The 24,395-nt window shown below is 38.7% G+C and overlaps 1 protein-coding gene across 1 annotated transcript in view; it reads left to right on the forward strand.

The window, feature by feature from the left end:
* sbf2 (SET binding factor 2) overlaps positions 1-24,395 on the forward strand; it is a 568,047-nt gene that overhangs the window by 459,105 nt on the left and 84,547 nt on the right. The window contains 5 exon segments of the mRNA XM_072592265.1: positions 1,299-1,372; positions 9,290-9,485; positions 14,588-14,715; positions 17,633-17,808; positions 20,692-20,840. Of these exon segments, the coding sequence (XP_072448366.1) occupies positions 1,299-1,372; positions 9,290-9,485; positions 14,588-14,715; positions 17,633-17,808; positions 20,692-20,840 (723 nt within the window).

Here is a 24,395-nt window from a genome sequence, read left to right on the forward strand (position 1 = left end):
GATTTAAAAAGGACATGAGGGGCAACTTTTTGTTTTACACAGAGTGGTTCGTATGTGGAAGTAGTAGATGCAGGTACAGTTACAACATTTAAAATACATTTGAATAATATACATGAAAAGGAAAGGTTTGGAGGGACATGGGCCAAATGCAGGCAAGTGGGACAAGTTTGGTTTGGGAACACTGTCAGCGTGTACGAGTTGGAGAAGGGTCTGTTTCCATGCTAACTGACTCTTTGACAGTATAACTCACACCTTGCTGTTTTTCATGTGGTTTGTCTTTTTGTCTGGTGCTGCTTTTGATTTGGTTACGTGCTTCTTTGACTTGTCAGGAGGTGATGGCGGTGTGGTATTATCACTAACTATTATTCCAGACTCCCAGGTCATGTCTTGGGGACCTGGTTTTGAATCCTGCTATGGCAGATGGAGTTTGAATTCAATTTTTTTTAAAATTTGGAATTAAGAGCCTAATAGTGATTGTGAAACCATTGCCAATTGTTCTTGTTTCACTAACGTTCTTTCGGGAAAGAAATCTGTCGCTCTTGCCCAGTCTTGACCTACATGTGACCTCATACCCACAGGAGTATAGTTGACTCTTTACTGCTGTCTCAGCATACAGGGATGGATGTTAAGTGATGTCCATATCTCGTGTCTGAATGTAAAATAAAATGTGTAGGGCGTTATGGTATAATGTGATGGTGTATTCCTCTGCAACCTCGCGCTTTAGAAAATTGTGCTATGGAGACCCACTATTTAAAATTGTGTTGTGAAGATTGCAATAGAAAATCATTCAGTAGAAAGTTTGCATTCTCCAGACTGTATTCACAATTCGTCAATCATGTTATGGACAATTTGCGTTGACAAAATGCGCATTATCGCAGAACGACCTGTATATAAATCCTAATTTGTGGATCACTACAATATATCCTCCAAACATTAGTAGGGAGACAAAAACTATCAGGATCACTTAAACACAGCAGAAATGCAGTATCTTGTTCTAAGTAAAATGTAAGAAGTCAGGTGATTGCTGAAGAGGAAATATGACAACTCCGGGTACCAATTAGAATCTTAAAATTAAGAAAGCAGCGAGTTGATTTATTTCTGTTATCCTATCATTTATTGCATTGCTATTATTTTGGGCAATAAATTACACTAGGTCAGGAAGCAGCAGTACAGGAAATGGGAAGATTCCCCCTCCCCCTCAAAAAGAAGCCAGAGTTGAATACGCAGGTTTGTAGTGATCAGGTTTTAATGTCAGACTATGATAATACTACTAAGGGAGTTTTTATTATTTATTTAAGGGATTGTGGCTATGCATATTGAGACTCTTGAGGCTGTGCACCGGGAAAGCAGGAGACTTCCACCAATACAGAAGGTAAATATAAATGCTCTTTTTCAGATAGCAAACTATTGTCCTTACACTGCATATATGGAACAAGTTTACTAAAATGACTCTGGATCCAGTGTAGTTTACACTGTGATCAGTTAATCTGACGACAATTTATGACAACTAGAGTCATAGAGATGTACAGCAAGGAAATAGACCCTTCGGTCCAACCTATCTATGCCAACCAGATATCCCAGCCTAATCTCGTCCCATTTGCCAGTACTTGGCCTATATCCCTCTAAACCCTTCCTATTCATATACCTATCCAGATGCCTTTTAAATACTGTAATTGTACCAGCCTCCGCCACTTCTTCTGGCAGCTCATTCCAAACACGCACCACCCTCTGTGTGAAAAAAGCTGCCCCTTCGGTCCCTTTTGTATCTTTCCCCTCTCACCCTGAACCTACACCTTTTAGTTCTGGACTGCCCCATCCCAGGGAAAAGACCTTGTCTACTTATTCTATCCATGTCCCTCATGGTTTTATAAACCATTATAAGGTCACCCAGCAGCCTCAGGTGCCCCAGCCTGTTCAGCTTCTCCCTATAGCTCAAACCCTCCAACCCTGGCAACATCCTTGTAAATCTTTTCTGAACCCTTTCAAGTTTCACAACATCCTTCTGCAAGGAAGGAGACCAGAACTGCATGCAATATTCCAAATGTGGCCTACCTAATGTCCTGTACAGCCGCAATATGACCACCCAACTCTTGTACTCAATACTCTGACCAATAAAGGGAAGCATACCAAACACCTTCTTCACTATCCTACCTACCTGTGACTCTACTTTTTCAGAACTATGAACCTGCACTTCAAAGTCTCTTTGTTCAGCAACGCCCCCCCCCCCCTCCCCCCCAGGACCTTACCATTAAATGTACAAGTCCTGCTCTGATTTGCTTTTCCAAAATCAGCACCTCACATTTATCTAAATTAAACTCCATCTGGCACTCCTCAGCCCATTGGTCAATCTGATCAAGATCCTGTTGTACTCTGAGGTAACCTTCTTCGCTGTCCACTACTCATCTAATTTTGGTGTCATCTGCAAACTTACGAACTATACCTGTTATGCTCACATCCAAATCATTTATATAAATGATGAAAAGTAGTGGAGCCAGCACCGATCTTGTGGCACACCACTGGTTACAGGCCTCCAGTCTGAAAAGCAACCCTCCACCACCACTTTTCTACCTTTGAGCCAATTTTGTATCCAAAGGGGTAGTTCTCCCTGTATTCCATGAGATCTAACCTTGCTAACTAGTCTCCCATGAGGAACCTTGTCGAACAACTTTCTGAAATCCGTAACGATCACGTCCACCACTCTGCCCTCATCAATCCTTTGTTACTTCTTCAAAAAACTCAGTCAAGTTTGTGAGACATGATTTCCCATGCACAAAGCCATGCTGACTATCCATAATCATTCCTTGCCTTTCCAAATACCTGTAAATCCTGTTCAGGGAAATTTTCCTTTCTTTAGCTGTCAAAATCATTGACTTATGTTTCCTATGCCTTCTGTCCTTGTGACATCTTAATTTTGTTCTTATTATTTCTCTTGCTCCTTTTTTTTTAAATGTAGTTTTATTTAGTCCTTGTGCTTTAACTTCCTTATTCTTTGCTTTCTTCTTTCCTTTCAGATTGGTGCAAGTAAATAGGGCCCTGAGAGTAATCTCCACTTTTCATTAATCATTGCAGCACCAATTGGTCTGATGGACTGCAAAAGAATATCTTCTGCTAGTCATGATCCAAATATTAGGGTGCCAGACCAGTGAAAGTTTTAATTTGCTGCTGTAGGTCGTATTAAATTCAGCATGTTATGGTCAAACTTTCTTACCATGTAAATTGTTTCAGTCTTAAAACTGTTTTATTAATTACAATTTAAAATGTAATTCTGCCACATAAATACTGTTTAAAATTACATTTTTCAATTTTAAACAAAACACTCATGGAGCAGTTTATCATTTTATGTTGTCATAGACCAATAATTGGTAAACATTATATGAGCAAAGTGACCAAGTACTGCTTTGTTGCATTGTTATTGGCCTGTTAAAGATTTATTCCCTCTTTGCTCAGATATCAAAGATACAATATCTCAAAAAATTGGTACCAAATTTTAAAAGTTGTTCCAATAATATTGGCTGAATGAACTGCAATGTCAAATGGAAAAATGCTAATAATGTTGCCATGTAATTGCTTGTATTGTTATTTGGATGGACATTTGGGAAAAGTTGATGAGGTTATATCTCTTAAAAACTCAGGTTGGTTTAATTTAATTATAAAACAATAGCATGACTTTCATCACCACATTGCACCTCTTCAGAGCTCCTCTGTCTCTCATACAAACAAAACCAGGACATTGGGGGAAGTAAGGGAGGAGATTGTTGGGGCCTTGACAGAGATCTTTGTATCCTCTTTCGCCGCAGGCGAGGTGCCAGAAGACTGGAGAATAGCCAATGTTGCTCCGTTGTTTAACAAGGGCAACAGGGGATAATTCAGGAAATTGTTGGCCGGTAAGCCTTACATCAGTGGTAGGAAAATTATTGGCAAAGATTTTTAGGGACAGGATTTGCTCATATTTAGAATAAAATTGAATTATTAGGGTAGTCAGCATGACTTTGTGCAGGCGAATGTCTTGTTTCAAATTTGATGGAGTTCTTTTTTTGAAAGAAAATGACGAAAATGATTGATAAAGATAGGACAGTGGATGTTGTCTACATGGACTTTACTAAAGCACCTCATGCTATGCTGGATCAGAAAATTTAAGTCACATGAGATCCACGGTGAGTTGATAAATTCGATACAAAATAGGCATGGTCATAGGAGACAGAGGTTGGTGTGGAGGGATGTTTTTCTGACTTGATGTCTGAGCAGTGGTGTTCTGTAAGGTTCAGTGCGGAGACCTCTGTTGTTTGTAATATATGTAAATGATTTGAATGAAAATGTAGGTCTTCTAATTACTACATTTGGAGATGACATGAAAATTGGTGAAGTTGTGGATAATGAGGAAAGTTTATCAAAGGATACAGTAAGATGTAGATCAGTTAGAAAGATGAATGGAGAAATATCAGATGGAGTTTCATCAAGACAAGTGTGAGGTGATGCATTTTGGGAAGTCCAAATGGAACAGGAAAATAGCGGGATTTTGGGGTGCGAGTTCATGGTTCCCTGAAAGCGGCAACACATGGATAAGGTGGACAGGCAGCATATGGGGTTCATTGTTCCAACAGAGGTTTACCAGTATGTTGTCTAGTTTGGAATGTTTAAGCTATGAGAAGAGGTTGAATAAACTGGACTGTTTTCACGAATGCCTCGAAGGCTAAGGAGCGATTTGATATAGAATATCGTATATAATATATAGAATTATGAGAGGTATGATAGCATGGATAGTCGGTGTCTTTTTCCCAGGGTGAAAATATCAAATAGCAGGGGCATAGGTGTAAGGTGAGAGGGAGAAAGTCTGAAAGAGATATGGGAGGCAAGTTTTGTTTTCTAACCCAGTGGGTAGTAGCTGCCTGGAACACACTGCCAGGGAGGTGGTAGAAACAAATACAATGCAAAAGAAATGTTTAAGAGGCATTCAGACAGAGGCATGAACAGACAGGGAATAGAGGGATATGAACCATATGTAGACAGGTTAGATTAGCTCACAATGGCATCGTGGTTGCACAGATGTGGGAGGCTCAAGAGACTCTTTGTGCTATACTGTTCTATATTCTAAAATTGTCTTCCAGAAATGTTTTTATAATGGTGTTTTCCCATTGAAACTATATTCAAGACAAAATGTAGAACCACTGTATAAATACCTTCTTATAAATAACTGCACTTTATTATGGCAATGCACATAAAATCAAAAAATTTGATTTTTTAAAAAATTGAATAATGGGCAAATCCCACTCATGTAACAAACACAGATTGGTGTGGAATATTTATGAGCCTGTGCCTAACCTGGAGAAAGCTACAAACTAAACCATAACCAATAATTGGAAAAAAAACTTTCCTGAGTGAGTGGCAGAAAAGCCATGGACTCCATAATACAAAAGAATGTCAACTGAAATTAAAGTTTAAGTGAACATGAAGAAAGACAAAAGACAAGCTCAACTCATATCCAAGACCCAAAGACAAGAGTTAATTTTTATTTTATTTGTAAAGTGTTTTAACATGCAAGTAAAAAGGCAGCATGGAGACTGATCTGGCGAATTGGCCTCCCCACTGACTGTTTTGAATTTAACAATGTAGGCCAGTTCAAAAGAGGAGAAATAAGTTAACCAATAGTCTCGCATCTTGGCATCATTATTCCACTCTAAATCTACTTTGAAGGGAAATTAGACTGCCATATTGAAGACTGTTTTAAAGGAGAGGTGATGCAGCATCTTACAATGAAGTATTATCAGTTATCATACAAGTTGCTGCCTAAAGATAGTGAAGGTTGTATTTTTTGTGCTACAAGGTACATTGACTAGCCATGACCAAGGAAGTACAATTATTTATCATTATTCATAATGTATGTATTTAACAATCTGAGACTTAGTGTTAAAGTTACATGCCAAAAACTGACAAGATTGAAAAATTAGTCAATTCCTTTGATTACACTTGACAGACTTTCCAGTCAACGAGCAACTTACTCTGTTCGCCTTAATTCTAAATCCTGCATAAGAAACAAAAGTTTTCTGAAACTTACAAGGATTAAAATTCAACTGGGGTAATTTATGAATTACTTTCAGAGCCAGTGTAAATAAAAGTTCTAGTACCTGACAGAGGGCTGGCATAAAACAAGAAAAAATATTGACTACCATCTGAAATCAAAACTGAAACCTGATGAAGCAGCCGCTGATACTGTAAAATGCAAAGTTAACGCTGCTAGATCCATTGGGAGGTGAAATTATTTATAGCGACTGAGTAGAAAGAAGAACAATTTAAAAGCTGCTCCCTCAGGAAGTTAACCTGTATATAACGTCTAAACAAATAAGGACTTCTGACTCAATGTTGCTGGAAGATAATCAAGTAAAGGAATGACTAGCAATGTTCAAAATGAATATCAAAGACTGGTAGAAAATGCCTGAGGAGATAAAGCTGCAGACTACAGAGAAACAAATAATTTCTGAAAGATGAGTCTGAATAATGTACTGTACAAGAACAACAAGAGAAGTTAAAATAAAGCAGTAAAGGTGAACTTTTTAAGCAAACCTGCATGTTCCTGTTCAATGGCATGCTGAACCCTAAAGCATTTCCGTGAAAACAGCAGATTACCTTCTAGCATTTAACCAGAGGGGCAACAAGCCCATGGAATATTAATGGGGGAGAAAAGCTTCCTTGTAATCATATTACAGGCAAAGAAAATTGATACTACTTACTGTGGTCCAGATAATAGTCCATGTTCCAAATATCGTGTCATTAAGTGGAAATATTTTTTCACTTTTAGGAGTCTGACTGGTTTTCTCCAAAATAGTAGCTGGAGTTCACTGTAGATCCAGATGCAATTTTGAAGAATTACTAGACATTGTGATGTTGAAATTCATGGCTTGAATTTGTTAACTCATCAAGAATTCAGCAACAATTCAGAAACAATTGGAAAATTTCGAAGACTTGTACGGTCAGTTTGAAAGCAACTAAACCAATTTGGTGGAAGTTTTCTAAAATCTGGTTATTGTGCAGAAGAACCATTGTAGTGGATGTGCTCTTTGCAAATCTATTTTAAATAGAATTAAACAAGTTTTAATCTGCAAACGTTTGAGACAGCAATAGTTAAATTGACAAAAAAGCTTGTTTGCATGAAAATGCAAAAACAATTATGTCTGAAACCTTAATGAGTGATAATGTGTCTCAAATAGTGAAATGGAGCTCCCATATGTCTTTATATACAAACTATATTGTTTGAACCTGATGAGAGTTACTGAGTCTTCATTCAACACAACTTCTATTAAAGTTAACATAAAAACTATTGAATGGAACCCAAGAAATTTCAATTGGCCCTGATTTCAAAGACATCATGAAGCACATTTACAAGTCACTTTAGGTAATACTGTGGATCGTTTAACAAAAATCTATTATTTCTGGTCTAACGTTAATAAAGTGGGGAAATCATCAGAAATGATAGATGTGAACTTTATGGAGCGTGTACTGGAAGTGTACAACTATTACTGTTACAAATGGATATCCTAAATGTGGAGAAATTTGTGCATTAGAAGTTCATGGCAACTGCCAATCCAAAAGCTTCACTGAAACTTACTTCAACTACAAGAACCCTGCATACTACCATATAAGTCACAGATGTTGGCTCATTCCGAAAGAGTTCAATAGATCTGTGCATAACTTTCCAAAGTGTCTTGGAAAATTCAAAAGCTTACTTGGCAAATTATAATATATATGTTGATGAGAAGGGGGATCTTAACTGAGCAAATCCATTTCAATCAAGTACCAAATTCATATGTGTGTGTGTGTTAGATCTATTATGTATATATAATATTTACTAAAATTAATCTCTACTGTATAAATAGCCTACACAACTGAACCTTACAAATTCTACCAGTTTCTACAATATAACAGAAGAATTGAACGGAAACAAAAACAATTAACTATAATAGAAGAGACTTCATATTTGAGATTTGATCATAGCACTAATAAATGTTTATCCAAAATTAAACCTAATTACATTTCACTCATAAATCTGTATCGTTAGACAATGTTGATGCAATGATTTTTCAACCTTGCTATGGAACTGTTGATGTCATCAACTTAACATTTCGAGAAACAATGTCTGCTGAAAGTTATGCTGTTAAATTTTTCAAGAAATCCCTGGAAAGTGAAAATTTCCAAGATGTCAGTTCTGAATAGAAAGTAAATGGTGTGATTGGACACATTCTCACATTCCTAAAAGGAGGATTTTTAAAAAATAAAGATCTCATGTTGAACAGACTTCAAGGTCACAGATGTTGTCTACACCTTATATCTACATGCAGGAAAAGGCTGGAAATACAAACTTGTAAATGGTTTTGTAAAAAACCTGGTGAAAGAAGAAAGCATATAGCGAAGGTGGAAAATGATCCATCAGAGACAAATATGAGGTTGATACGTAAAACTAATAAATCTGTAATGAGAAAATAAAGTAAAGTAAAGAAGTGAAAAACCAATTGCTAAAACGGAAACAGTAATTGAGAGTAGTGCTCCATCGATAAACAAGAATAAAGATTCATTACTAATAGATAAACTTGAGTTTTAATTTTAAAAGCAAAATCTTGAAGATTAAGTTGTTTAAAGTAACAAAATAGTGGTGAATTGATTAGCTTGGCTCAACCAGTTTATGCTGCATGTAATTGTGCAGTGTACTAAATAAAAAGAAGTCACTGTGAGAACTTAAAGGTTAAGATTTTCAGTTGGTGGTTTACCTAAAAAGAAAGCCTGAAATACCAGGAATTGTTCACCAGCACTACGTGGACCATAAAGCACTCTCAGCTGGGTAACTTGACCAGAGTTTGTAGAAGTCTGTGAAATTTTCACATCCTGTGTACAGTGCAGTGTGACAGAATTGGCAAATCAACTGGAGCTGAAGACCTGCTGCCAAGGACTGCTGACTAGGTACTACTGCACTTTGTATCTAACTTGCTGTGTGAAAGGGTGATCATATCCTTTTGTACTAAGATAAACATATCTCTTGTTGTTTCATTATGCTGTCAAATTTTCCTGATGAATGTTGTGTGTTGATGTTTATCATCAACTTGATGCCTTGAGTATGAATTTAATTTCCTTTGGTTAGGAAAACTCTTCCTTAATTGTAACCAAATGTATTCTCTAAACCAAAAAAATACAGAAATGATAAGAATCAAATATGTTTTGTCATCCTTACATAAATCAATAGAAGGTCTCTTAAAGTATGTTATTTATATATTCATTATAGTTTATTTTTCTAAAACTTCTATAGCCCAAAATTCTCCGGCCAGCTTTACTACCTGGTGAAGAGTTTGTTGCTGAGGAATTGCGTGTTGTTCTGGACTCAGATGGTCGAGAGGAGGCGTCTGGAGGAACACTTGGTGGACCACACATTCTGCCTGCAGAGGGGGCCTTATTTCTAACCACATACAGAATTATTTTCAAGGGTACACCACATGATCCCTTGGGTAACTTTTTTTAAAATCATTCTTTACAGTTATAACATTAAGAATTCAACATATGCACTTAATTATAAAATTTTGCATTTATGATGCAAAACTGTTTCTAGCCAATGAGTAAAGCATTTGGCAGATTTTCACCAATTTCTTGGGACTTGAATGTTCCTTGCAATTATAGTTTAACAATTGAACAATAAACCAAGATACACAGCACCTTAATTCTTCAGGGTTATCAGGTTCATGTTGACTTATGTTACAAGTGCTGAATTGTCTTCTAGTGTCACATCACTCATAAACTTGGTTATTCTATTTTGATCTTTTAAGTAGTAGAGAAATATTCCATTTTACACTTTGAAAATCATTAGACAGTCATCTTATCAAGATTACTTCTACAAAATAACCAATTGTGAAAGCGTCTATATAACACACTTGGAGAGGCAATTTTTCCCACACAGAGGGTAGTTTGGATCTGGATTGAACTGCCAGAGGAAGTGGTAGATGCAGGTACAGTTACAATATTTAAAAGACATTTTGACAGCTACACTAAAAGGAATATTTAGAGGGATATGGGCAATATGCAGGCAAATGCGACGAGCTTAGCTTGGGAAACTTGGTTGGCGTGGACAAGCTAGATTGAAGGGTCTGTTTCCTGCTATATAGTCTCTGACAAACAATTCTACTATCAGAAAGAACTATTTTGACAGACTCGTTTTCTTGGCTGACGTCTTTTATCTATACAATCGACCTGGTGAAGAGTTTGTTGGTGAGGGATTGCATATTGTTCTGGACTCAGATGGTCGAGAGGAAGTTTGATAAACGTAAATAAATTACACCTGCAACACCAAGATGTGGTACATGGAGGTATTTCTGTTTCAGAGAATAAAAATGGGCTGTTTCCTAACATCTCAGTATTCTCATTATTCCTCTACATTCAAGTTAATATATATTAGTCTATGGAAGTTTAACTTGATATCCAACATAGAAATGAAAGCAATGACCATTATTATTTGGGATATACTATTTTGTAAGTTTAAAGCTGTGAGTAGCAGACATCTTTAAAAAACACTGCCTCGTCATTAAATGCCTGCTCAGTGATACCTGCTTGAATGTACATTGCTTATTGAGCCAGAATTGTACAGCATATTTTGCAAATTCTGGAATAAAGTCATTTCAGAAACATGTAATAGAATGATTAAAATGATTAGAAGGAGAAAAAAATACATTTATAAAGAGCTTTTCACAATTAGATTTCCCATTGTGATATTGCTTTCAGTGTTTATGTGTTAATGAGCCAGCAAAGTTGTGACCTAAAGCCATGAGGAATCCAGTTTGTGGAATGCAAAATGAGTGTGTGCAGCTATATTTCTCTGTAACTACCATTGGTGGACTTCTATAATAATTCTTATAAGCAAATGTATCTTGGGTTCAGTTTACATGAAAATCTATGTCATTTACCAGTCTTGTATGAAAGGTAATTGTTTATAAGGAGATCAACACAAGAAAATGGTGCCAAAGCGTTTTTTTACACTAAAGAAATACTTTTGAAATGTAGTCACAGTCGCAATATAGGAAACATATTAGTGCATTTCAACACAGCTGGCTCCCACCACAAACAGCCACATTATATATGACTGCACAATCTGATTTTGTCATGTTGGTTGAGACTGTGTTTAAGTCTCCTGCTTCAGAATGGTGACATTTTTTACATCCATCTGAGGGTAGGAGGACATAGTTTAATGTCTCAAAGGCAGTACCTTCAAAACTGCAGCACTCCCTCTAAATTGTACTCAAGTGTAAGCAATGATTTTTATGTTCATATCTTGGAGTGGAGCTTTAATGTAATGTGAGAAAAACTTTTCTTACACAGTGAATAGTTAGGATCTGGAATGCGTTGCCTGGAGGCAGGTTAAATTGAAGCATACATTAGATGATTATTTGAATAGAAACAACGTGCCATGGTTGCGGCAAAAATGCCGGGGGAGTGGTGCAAAGTCATATGCTCATTTTGAGAGTCAGTACTGTCAAGAGGGTGACACAGTGGCTCAGTGGTTAGCACTCTCAGCACCCGAGCTGGATTGAATTCCAGCCTCGGGTGACTTTATGGTGTTTGCACATTCTCCCTTTGTCTGTGTGGGGTCCCACTGAGTGTTCTGGTTTCCTCCCACAGTACAAACATATGTAGGTTAGGTGGATTGCCATGGTAAATTGTCAATAGGGTGGAGTGGGTCTGGGTGGGATGCTCTTTAGAGAGTTGAAGTGGACTTAATAAGCTGAATGGCCTACTTCCATAATGTAGGGATTCTATAATTCTGTGAAAGATGGGCCAAATAGCAGCCTGTTGTGTCATAACAATTTTGTGATCCCTGCATTCTCAATCTTCTGACTCCGATGAGAGTGATGGCATCTTGATACATGATTTTATATATACATTCATTTTTGTGTTTATTTATTGTTGTTATTTAGCAATACTATAAATAGAATGGACAAATCTAAATTAATGAATATATTTGGAGTAGCACAGTGGCTCCGTGGTTAGCACTGCTGCCTCACAGCACCAGGGTCTCAGGTTCGATTCCAGCCTCGGGTGACTGCCTGTGTGGAGTTTGCACATTCTCCCCGTGTCTGCGTGGGTTTCCTCCCACAGTCCAAAGATGTACCAGTCAGGTGAATTGGCTATGCTAAATTGCCCATAGTGTTAGGTGCATTAGTCAGAGGGAAATGGGTCTGGGTGGGTTACTCTTCGGAGGATCGGTGTGGACTGGTTGGGCCGAAGGGCCTATTTCCACACTGTAGGGAAGCTAATCTAAATTCATAGCTTCCAATGTGTTCATAAAAGGTGTCAGATCTCATGGTGGGAGAGCACTTTGGTGACAGTGGTCACAGCTGCCTCACATTTAGCATAGCCTTGGAAAGTGAAAGGAGCAATTACCAAGGGAAGATATTTAATTGGGGAAAAGGAAATTATGATGCTATCAGACAGTAGTTGGGAAGCATAGACTGGGAGCAATTGTTCCACAGAAAGGGCACAGCAGACATGTGGAGACTATTTAAGGAGCAGTTGTTGCAAATATGCACAGATTTGTTCCTCTGAGGCAGGTAAGAAGAGGTAAGGTTAAGGAACCTTGGATGATGAGAACAGAGGAACTTCTCGTCAAAAGGAAGAAGGCAGTTTGTGTAAGGTGGAGGAAGCAAGGATCTAGCACAGCTTTAGAGGATTACAGGATTGCTAGAAAGGAGCTCAGAAATGGACTGAGGAGAGCCAGGAAGGGGCACGAAAAAGGCTTGGCAAGAAGGGTTAGGGAGAACCTAAAGGCGTTTTACTCATACGTGAGGAATAAGAGAACAATCAGGGAGACGGTAGGGCTGATCAGGGATAGCGGAGGGAACTTGTGCATGGAGTCTGAGCAGATGGGAAGCCCTAAATGCTTTTTTTGCTTTGGTTTTCACCAAGGAAAGGGAATATTTTATAAATGAAAACCTAGAGGAGCTGGGATACAGTCTTGACCAGATCAAGACTGATGAAGTTGATGTGCTAGAAATTTTGGAAAACATTTAGATTGATAAGTCCCCAGGACCAGACCACATTTATCCTAGGCTGCTCCGGAAACAAGAAAGGAGGTTGCTAAGCTGCTGGTGAGGATATTTGTCTCCTCACTCTCCATGGGAGTCGTACCAGAGGATTGGAAGGAGGCGAATGTTGTTCCTCTTTTCAAGAAGGGTAATAGGGAAATCGCTGGCAATTACAGACCAGTCAGTCTTACATCTGTGGTCAGCAAATCTTTGGAAAGAATTCTGAGAGATAGGATTTATGACTATTTGGCACAGCAAAGTGTGATTAAAGGCTGTCAGCATGGCTTTGTGAGGGGCAGGTCATGCCTCTTATTGAGTTCTTTGAAGAGGTGTCAAGACAGGTCGACAACGGTCGAGCAGTGGATGTGGTGTATATGGATTTCAGCAAGGCATTTGATAGGGTTCCCCATGGTAGGCTCATTCATAAAGTCAGGAAATATGGGATACAGGGAGATTTAGCTATCTGGATTCAGAATGAGCTGGCTGACAGAAGGCAGAGAGTGGTTGTAGATAGAAAGTATTCTGCCTGGAGGACAGTGTTGAGTGGGGTCCTGCAGGGCTCTGTACTTGGGCCTCTGCTCTTTGTAGTTTTTATAAATGACTTGGATGAGGAGGTTGAAGGGTGGGTTAGTAAATTTGCAGATGACACAAAGGTTGGAGGTTTCGTTGATAGTATAGAGGGCTACTGCAGGATGCAGCGCAACATAGACAGAATGCAGAGCTGGGCTGAGAAATGGCAGATGGAGTTCAACCTGGATAAATGCGAAGTGATGCATTTTGGAAGGTCGAACTCAAATGCTGAATGTTGGATTAAAGACAGGATTCTTGGCAGTGTGGAGGAACAGAGGGACCTGGGTGTGCAAGTACATAGATCCCTCAAAGTTGGCACCCAAGTGGGGTTGTTAAGAAAGCATGTGGTGTTTTGGCTTTCATCAACAGGGGGATAGAGTTTAAGAGCCAAGAGGTTTTGCTGCAGCTCTATAAGTCCCTGGTGAGACCACACTTGGAATATTGTGTCCACTAATGGTCGCCCTACTATAGGAAAGATAGAGAGGCTTTGGAGAGGGTGCAAAGAAGGTTTACCAGGATGCTCCAGGACTCGAGGGCTTGCCTTATGAAGAAAGGTTGAATAAGCTCGGTCTTTTCTGTCTGGAGAGGAGGAGGAAGAGAGGAGACCTGATAGAGATGTACAAAATAATGAGAGGAATAAATAGAGTCAATAGCCAGAGACTTTTCCCCAGGGCAGGATTGACTGGTACGAGAAGTCATTGTTTGAAGATATTCAGAGGAAGCTATAAAGGAGACATCTGAGGTAGGTTTTTTACACAGAGTTATGAATGCATGGAATGCGTTACCAGCGGTGGTGGTGAAAGCAGAGTCATTGGGGACATTTAAGCAACTGCTGCAGTGAGTTGAGGGGTGCGTAGGTTGTTACTATATTTTACATTAGGATTAAATCTCGGTACAACATCGTGGACCAAAGGGCCTGTTCTGTGCTGTACTTTTCTATGTTCTATAAAAGCTGTTTTTGTTTTGTACAGTGGGTGAGCAAACAGTAGTTCGGAGTTTTCCCATTGCATCAATGACAAAGGAGAAAAAGATAAGCATACAAAATCAGCTTCAACAAAATATGCAAGAAGGACTACAGATTCGATCAGCAACCTTTCAGGTATACTTTACCACAGATTCATAAAATAGATACTGCACAGAAAGGGCTATTTGGGCTGTGGAGTCTGTATACTCCCTACATAGCTATGAATCCCACTCCCATTTTCTCCCCCAGTACATAACTTTATTCCCTTTTTATCCAATTTTACTTTTGAAAACAAATTTCTCATAAGATTTTATATTGTAATGTGTTTAAAAAAAAGTCTTTCCCTTGTATCACTTTTCATTCTTTTGATGTTCTTTTTAAATCTGTATCTCCTCGATCTCCAGCATTCCACCAGTAGGAACATTTCCTATGTGAGTGAAACTGATTGTATAACATTTCCTGATAATTTTCTACACTTCTATCAAATGTACCCTCCATCTTCTCTTCTCTTAAATAAACTCCAATCTCTCAGTTGACCCTGGTACTTTCAATGATTTGTGCACAGAAAATTCCAGATTGCTGCTCTAGCACACCTTTCAAAGTAATGCCCTTTATTTGACATTGACCTTACTTGTTTTCTTATCAGAATTATTACTTCGTACTTGTCAGCATTAAGTTATACCTTAGTGAGTTTTGAGAAGATTTGTAGCTCAGGTTGAGGTTTTTGGATGTAGGTTTGCTCACTGAGCAGAAAGCTTCATTTCCAGACATTTTGTTATCTTACTAGGTAACATCTTCAGTGGACCTCATGCAAAGCAATGCTGAAAATTCCTGCTTTGTATTTATATGTTTGGGGTTCTTTGGGTTGGTGATGTCATTTCCTGTGGTGATGTTATTTCCTGTGGTGGTCACTTCCTGTTCCTTTTCTCAGGAGGTGGTATATGGGTTCTAACTCGATGTGTTTGTTGATATCAACCCAAAGAAACCCAAACATATAAATCGAAAGCAGGAATTTTCAGCATTGCTTCGCATGAGGTCCACTGAAGATATTACCTAGTAAGGTAACAAAGCGTCTGGAAATAACCTTTCAGCTCAGCGAGCAAACCTACATCATTAAATTGTATCTGCCATATATATGCCCATTCCACCAACTTGCCTATATTATGCTGAAGTCTGTCATCACTCTTCCCACAGCTCCAAGTTTTATGCCATCAGCAGAGCTTGAAATTTTACCCTGTGAATCCAAGTCAAAGTAATCAATCTAGATGATATTATGTACTAGACTGGGCCACTCAAAACATTCTTAACCAGGTGGCCCAGACCATAACTTTGTAATTTGTTTTGGTAAGTGTACAGTGAAAATTACCCAGAGTAAGTTAGTGAGGTTGAAGACTAGTTTTAAAAGCAGACAGACAGATTTATTTACAACATTACACAATGAAACACAACGAACAGAATAAAGAATCCCTAGAGAGCTCAGTCTACCCAAACTAGACTTAATTATGCTGTTCCGAATATACACAACAGTCCCAATAAGCAAACCCCCTTAAAACACAGTTTAAAAGAAAATGGAACCGATGCCTACAGGTTGAAGTTAGAAGGGCAGAAAGAGAGAGAGCCCGTTCACTGCTGAACTTACAACTAGTTCTGGACTGAACTGATTTTGCTGCTCGTTGGATGCTGCCTGAACTGCTGTGCTCTTCCAGCACCACTAATCCAGTATTTGGTTTTCAGCATCTGCAGTCATTGTTTTTACCTTGCTCAGCTAGGGAGCTGACCACTCCCCTTCCGTTATACAAGTCACTTCTAAAATATGACTGCTTTGGCCTGAAGTCTCATCTGTTTACATATAAACAAAAGGATTCTCAAAATCCTTTTCATCTCTGTACCAAACTTGTCTAATCGGAGCCCATCCTGTTTACGACCCTCTGCAAAAAAATCAAGGACACAGTATCCTTGAGAAAAGAAACAGCTTTTAGAAAAAAGGGACCAGCTTTGTGACAATGAAGATGAACAAGGTCCCAGTTCTGACACTTGGGTGAGCCACTCAAGTGTAATCGATGATTCCAGTTCCATCCTTCAATCTTAACACACAATTTTCTGAATTGCATATTACAAGGAAGCACTTGCTAACCCAACAACCACAATTTGTTTCTTTCTGTTTATGGACTCACAATGAATCCAAAATTCAAGCCCACTACCTGCAAACAATGAAACAAATTTATTGTACAATTACCAAATACTATTGCCTTCAGTCTGAAAAGTAAATATGCACACGTATTCTCCATTTCCTGTCACTCAGCCAACTTTACATCCATTTTGCTATTTCCCCTTTTATTCCATATGCTTTGGTTTTGCTGACAAACCTGTAATATTAAAGGCCTTTTAGAAGTTAATATGATTACATGAACCTCTGTGAACAATCTCCCTATTCTTACCAAAAAATGTAATCAATTAGTTAAGCAACTTGTCTTTACTGTGCTATCGTTACTAATTTTAAAAAAATGCAAGTTGCTTACTCAGTACCTCAGTCATGCCTTCTACTTCCACAGTCTCCTTTTCGAACCATATTACTACGAGCTCTTTTTTGATCATGCAGAGGAATGCTTTTCTGTTTGTTGACGTTTTCTTTTCGCAGTTTGAACTTTTTAAATGGACCCTATTTCTCACTTGTATTAACAAGCTGGCACTTGTCTTGCTACTTTTTCTACTTTGTGTTCTCTATCTCTTATTATTTCAGGGAACTTTTCATTTGGTTGTCTTTCCTTTCTCGCTTTTGGAGATAATGCTTTGACTGTACTTTAGCGATCATGTCATGTCAAGGTAGCCTCTTGTTAGTTATAATTTTGCTTGTCAATGTTTGTTTCCAACCTACCCAGAGCAGATCTATTCTCAACCCCTGAAATTAGTCGTCCTCCAACATAACATTGTTATTCTAGATTACTCCTTATATATTAATGTTTTGATGTTAAGCCTTTAAAAAGTGGTGCACAGGTTTATTCTGATATTCTAGTACCAAACAGTAAAATACCTACCCTATTTATTGTTACAGATCATTAAAGTAGCATTTGATGAAGAAGTGACCTCTGAGATGGTGGAGATCTTCAAAAAGCACATAATGAAGTTTCGGTATCCACAGTCAGTCTTTAGCACTTTTGCTTTTGCTGCAGGTCAAAATGCACCCCAGATAATTTTGCCAAAACAGAAAGAAAAGAATACTTCTTTTCGGTAAGTTTAAGAAAGTAGATGAATTATGAGGTCACTATCCTAATTAAAGCCTCAAAGATGTTAATGTTAATATAACTTTAATGCTAATCATAATTTTGTGATCATGGCTATGATTTGTTAGAATAGAAATGTAATAAGGAAAAGTTGCTTTGTTCTTCCATATTTACTCATGGGAACTATTGTGTTGTATTTCTACATTATGCTTGGAAGGTATAGCATTTTAAAACAAATCGAAATGAGAAATTAGCAAACTATTTTCACCATAAACAATGCTCCGTATAGCAGTTGACTTGCATTTAAGCATTGTCTAGATTGACCACAATTCCTTAATATGAACCTTTTTTAACAAAGTGGTCTTTAATATAAGGTTGTAAGCAATTAGTTAAATTTTAGTAAAGCTTTTAAAATGATTTTTCAGCAACCAAGAGCACAATCAAGCTTTGGGTTGCAGGTTAGATTAGTAATTGTACTTACTTTGTAACCTTGACTATACCACTATGGGGTGTCAATTGGAGACAAGTGCTTGCCTGAGCAAGAAGAAAAATAAACATGGTTTATCAGTGTTCCACTTGGAATAGCCTTCCAGTGGCCAGTATAAAAGTAGATTTGCAAAAATCTTGGAGTTACAGGAGTTGTTTCATAAATAAGAAAAATGCAGAGTAACATGAGAAATTATCTGTGTTTTCAGCAAATGCATATTAGCAAACCAAATTGAAAATTCATATTTAAAATATGAGTTTGGCAACAGTACATGTAGGGTGGAATCTTCTGCTCCTGGTGGTGGTGAGCTTGGAGTTGGGATGGGTACTTAATTAGATAGGGCGTTGTCTTACCTACAGTCCACTAAATTCCTGCCTCTGTTAGAATCGAAATTGCAGGTGGGAACATCCAGGATAAATATTCCCATACCACTAGTAATTGAGCCCTTAAATGGTCAGTTAATGTTCACTAATGGCCTCAGCCTACTGTTACTAGGATTTTTCTAACTGCAGGAGGGTCTGTCGTCATGTAACATGCAGAACGGATATAACCCGAGGGGCAGCTTGTCACCTGAGATGATGAGGATTTCCCCATTGAATGCTGGTGTGTCGAAGCTTAGAAAGCCTATCAAAATTAGTTAATTATTTATGTTAATTTTTTAAACCTTTCAGGAATTATTTTTCAATGCAGAAAATATTTCTTTTTTAGCTGTGCTCCTATTTAGAGTGGTGAACATTTTGACTTTAAACAAAACTTCCCATCTATTTTGCACATTCAACCACCTTTACCTTTGTTATGTGAATTGCAACTTCTTTTGTTTAATTGCAGCACTGCTTAGCAGTCTTATTGTATTAGATTAGATTAGATTACTTACAGTGTGGAAACAGGCCCTTCGGCCCAACAGGTCCGCGCCGAAGCTCAACCCACCCAGACCCATTCCCCTACATTTACCCCATCACCTAATACTCTGGGTAATTTAGCATGGCCAATTCATCTAACCTGCGCACCTTTGGACTGTGGGAGGAAACCGGAGCACCCGGAGGAAACCCACACAGACACGGAGAATTGAACCCAGGTCTCTGGCGCTGTGAAGCAGCAGTGTTAACCACTGTGCCACCGTGCTGCCCACTTATGCAATGACAAAATAAATATTTAAACCAGTTTTGCTTTTTCAACATAATCAGCCAAGAGAAATTTATTATTAAAAAGTTAATGGCTAAGACTTAGTGCTACTGACTGGGTTTCCACCTCACACATTAGAAAACCAGTTTGAGCCATGAATAACTTCTGTGGGAGAGTGTTTTAAGTGATATTGGGAAGCATCTTATCTTCCACACAATGAAGACCCCACTATTGGAAATGGCACCCCCATGAGCTGTGTCAATTAAATGCCAGCAACTGTCTGTTGCCATTAATGAAATCAAGTGCAGTGCCTGCTGCCACTGATGCTCCAGCGCCCAAGCTGAGGATTACCACTAGATCTCTGGACATAGGTGGCTGGGGAGGGATGGGTTTGTGGGGGCTGGGTCACCAGCGCTGGTGTGAGAGAGGCGCAAAATGTGTAGAAGGCTGGTTGTCAGCAACCCCCTCCCACTTTCCTGATTTCCTGATGCTGGGTCCTTTTGACATACAATAAGTGGCAACCCTCCAATCACCATCCCCCAAGTGAACATTGTCAACAGGAATTGTTGGATGACCTTTGGGAGGCAGTGGGAAGCCTTGTGATTCCCATTATATTCCTGAATTATCATTAAACTCTGGTGAGCTCAAATGAACTTGCTCTCTATTGGCTCATTAATGAGTCTGATTGATATCCTGCTACTGGTAGGTGGTGAGGTTCCACGTCAGGTCTTTGCCACCCTCAGTTTAATTGGAAACGGTTTTCCTAATATCAAGATTCCAATGTGGATTCTGTCATCTGTCCTGATCACCATTGCCTTCCACCTGCACCATAATCCCCACTGGTGTGGGCTCTGTTAACTTCTGCTCACTAGCTCAGACTCTTACCCTTTGATGTAAGTAAAAGTGGTACTGCTGAAAGTAAAATCCCAGATGGAGCAACAAATAACTGTTGCCTATTTTGTGTATAGAAAATACTTAAAGCTATTTGAGATATTCATTAACTTCAAAGAAAGTTCTGTTTCAGTTTTGTAGTTGATTGATGTAGAAATTACATACTTAGGTGGTTTTTTTATTGGAATGAACAACATATATAATTAAATAGTTATCCATGTGAAATTATGCTGAAATGAACCACTTCTTACTGAATATTTTTAAGTTATTGAGGTCTGGTTGTAAATTTTTCAAATATTTCAAGTATTCAATATATTTGTCCCAGAACTTAGAAATAAAAATTGTTTGTTTCATAACATGTTTAGTGACACTGTTTAAAATGATTTCTAGCACCCTTTCTAAGAATATTGTAAGAAGTGCAAAGAAGGCTGGAAAAATGACCATAGGTCGTCAGTACACAGTCAAAAAGAAGCCAATTGTTTTGACAATTGATGAAAGAGGAAATCGATCAGGCTGGAATGAAGAGGATGATATTTCAGGTAAGATGGGAAATAGTGACCTTATAGAGGTTTTTTAAAATTCATTCATCGGATGAGGGCATCACTGGCTAGGCCGGCATTTGTTGTCCATCCCTAATTGTCCAGAGGACAGTTAAGAGTGAACTCCATTTCTATGGGTATGAAGTCACATGTAGGCCAGACCAGGTAAGGATGGCGGTTTTCTTCCCTAAAGGACATGAGTGAACCAGATTGACGATGGATTCCTGGTTACCCTAGACTCTTAATTCCAGATATTTATTTAATTCAAATTAATTCAAATCTGCCATGGAAGGGTTTGAACCTGGGTCCTCAGAATATTACCTCAGTCTCTGGGTTAAGAGTCCAGTGATAATATCACTAGGCTATTGCCTCCCTTTTCGAACATCAGGGGCATGAATAGGGTAAATAGCCAAAGTCTTTTCCCTGTGATGGGGAGTCCAGAACTAGAGGGCATAGGTTTAGGGCAAGAAGGGAGAAATTTAAAAGGAAGCTAAAGGGTAACCTTTTCACACAGAGGGTGGGCCACGTGCTGGCCAACGGGACTGGATTAATTTAGGATATCTGGTCAGCATGGACGTGTTAGACCAATAGGTCTGTTTCCATGCTGTATGTCTCCATGACCCTATGACTCTGTAGGAAACGGTGGGGAAGTGGGAGATCATTCACCTTGGTCCCAAGAAAGCAAAATTAGTGTACATTCTAGATGATGATAAAACTAAGAACTGTGGAACAGGAAAGAGATTTTTGAGTCCAAATACATCGATCAAGGTAGATTAAGGAATATTTTTTATCTCAAGGTGGCTGGGTTAGAATGAAAACCAAGTTCTCCATTACTTCAGTTGACATGTTTGAAAATAATATTAGAAAGTTTTTGAAGAAGAAAAATTGTTTAGGGTTTCAGGGCTATGAGTTGCTGTTGCAGAGAACGAGTAAGGTCATGACAGCATGAGCCAAATGGCTGTTTCCTCTACATTAACCATTCTATAATTTGTTGATCTGCCTGAGAAGCTTTGTTTTATTGTTCTTCCATTAAAATTGTCATAGTCGAACAAAAGAAACCTTGTAACAGCAATAAAACTTTGTATTTGTTTCAGCCAGATAATGTCCTTTGTATTTGAAAGACAGAACGGTCTGGTTTTTGGAGTAAAAATATCCATGGGGCTAAAAGTGCTCAGCAGTGTTAAAATGTAAATTGAACAACTGTTTCCAGAGGCCACACATGTATGCACAAATATGGAAGTCAGGATGTTGCTGTCCCCATACCAGTCCATGGTATCTCAATGAAATGTTGAGCATTGAAACATATGAAATGGCATGAAGCTGTAAATGCATGATGTTCGGGCTTTTCTATTCAAATATAATGACATTTGTAACAGTGTGATTAGTCTTAACCACTGCCAAGCAACCTTTTATGCATTGAAAATTGACTTTTGCAAAATCTTATTCATTCTCCAATTTTTGGAGGTTTAAACAATAAAAGAATTTAACCATTTTTAATATTGCTTTTCTGATGCTACTTTAACTCTCCATTTTTAGAACATAGAACATTACAGCTCAGTACAGGCCCTTCAGTTCCTCGATGTTGCGCCCACCTGTGAAACCAATCTGAAACCCATCTAACCTACAATATTCCATTCTCGTCCATATGCCTATCCAATGACCATTTAAATGCCCTTAAAGTTGGCAAGTCTACTACTGTTGCAGGCAGTGTGTTCCATGCCCCTGCTACTGAGTAATGAAACTACCTCTGACATCTGTCCTATATCTATCACCCCTCATTTTAAAGCTATGTCTCCTCATGCTAGTCATCACCATCCGAGGAAAAAGGCTCTCACTGTCCAACCTGTCTAACCCCCTGATTATCTTATGTCTCAATTAAGTCGCCTCTCAACCTTCTCTCTAACGAAAACAGCCTCAAGTCCCTCAGCCTTTATTCGTAAGACCTTCCCTCCAACCAGGCAATATTCTAGTAAATCTCTGAACGCTTTCCATAGCTTCCACATCCTTCCTATAATGTGGTGACCAGAACTGTACACAATGCTCCAAATGTGGCCGCATCAGAGTTTTGTATAGCTGCAGCATAATCTCATGGTTCCAAAACTCATTCCTTCTACCAATAAAAGCGAACACACCGTAAGCCTTCTTAACAACCCTATCCACCTGGGTGGCAACTTTCAAGAATCTATATACCTGGACACCGAGATCTCTCTGCTCATCTACACTACCAAGAGATTTACCATTAGCCCCTTACTCTGTATTCCTGTTACTCCTTCCAAAGTGAATCACCTCACACTTTTCCACATTAAACTCCATTTGCCACCTCTCACCCCAGCTCTGCAGCTTATCTATGTCCCTCTGTAACCTACAACATCCTTCATCACTGTCCACAACTCTAATGACCTTATTGTCATCTGCAAATTTACTAATCCATCCTCCTATGCCCTCGTCCAGGTCATTTATATAAATGACAAACAACAGTTGACCCAAAACAGATCCTTGCTGTACCCCACTAGTAATTGAACTCCAGGATGAATATTTCCCATCAACCACCGCCCTCTCTCTTCTTTCAGCTAGCCAATTTCTGATCCAAACGGCTAAATCACCCTTAATCCCATGCCATGTATTTTGTGCAATAGCCGACAGTGGGAAACCTTATTTAATTCCTTACTGAAATCCATATACACCACACCAAACTCTTTACCCTCCCACCTGCTTGGTCACCTTCTCAAAGAATTCAATAAGCTTTGTGAGGCACAACCAACCCTTCACAAAACCGTGTTGACTATCCCTAATCAACTTATTCCTCTCTTGTATAAATCGTTACTCTTATAACCCTTTCCAACACTTTACCACAACCAAAGTAAGGCTTATAGGTCTATAATTTCCAGGGTTGTCTCTACTCCCCTTCTTGAACAAGGGAACAACATTTGCTATCCTCCAGATTACTGTCACTATTCCTGTAAAAGATGACGACATAAAGATCAAAGGCAATCTTCTCCCTAGTTTCCCAGAGAATCCTAGAATAAATCCCATCCGGCCCAGGGGACTTAATTAATTTTTACACTTTACAGAACTGCTAACACCTTCTTCTTATGCACCTCCACCTCATCTCGTGTTGTAGCCTGTACCTCAGTACTCTTCTCCACCACATTGTCTTTTTCCAGCATGAATACTGACGAAAAGTATTCATTTAGTGCTTTCCCTATCTCCTCTGACTCCATACACAACTTGCCAATGCTATACTTGATTGGCCCTAATCTTTCTCTAGTCATTCTTTTATTCTGAATAGCTATAGAAAGCCTTAGGGTTTTCCTTGATCCTGTCCACCAATGACTTCTCATGTCCCTCCTGGCTCTTCTTAGCTCTCTCTTTAGGTCTTTCCTGTCTAACTTGTAACTCTCAAGCTCCCTAATTGAGCCATCACAACTCATACAAACATAAGCGACCTTCTTCCTCTTCCTCTTCACAAAAGATTCAACTTCCTTAGTAAACCACGGCTCCCGCCCTCGACAACTTCCTCCCTGCTTGACCGATACATACTTATCAAGGACCCGC

Source organism: Chiloscyllium punctatum, chromosome 22, assembly GCF_047496795.1.
Source record: "Chiloscyllium punctatum isolate Juve2018m chromosome 22, sChiPun1.3, whole genome shotgun sequence".
Classification (NCBI taxonomy): Eukaryota; Metazoa; Chordata; class Chondrichthyes; order Orectolobiformes; family Hemiscylliidae; genus Chiloscyllium; species Chiloscyllium punctatum.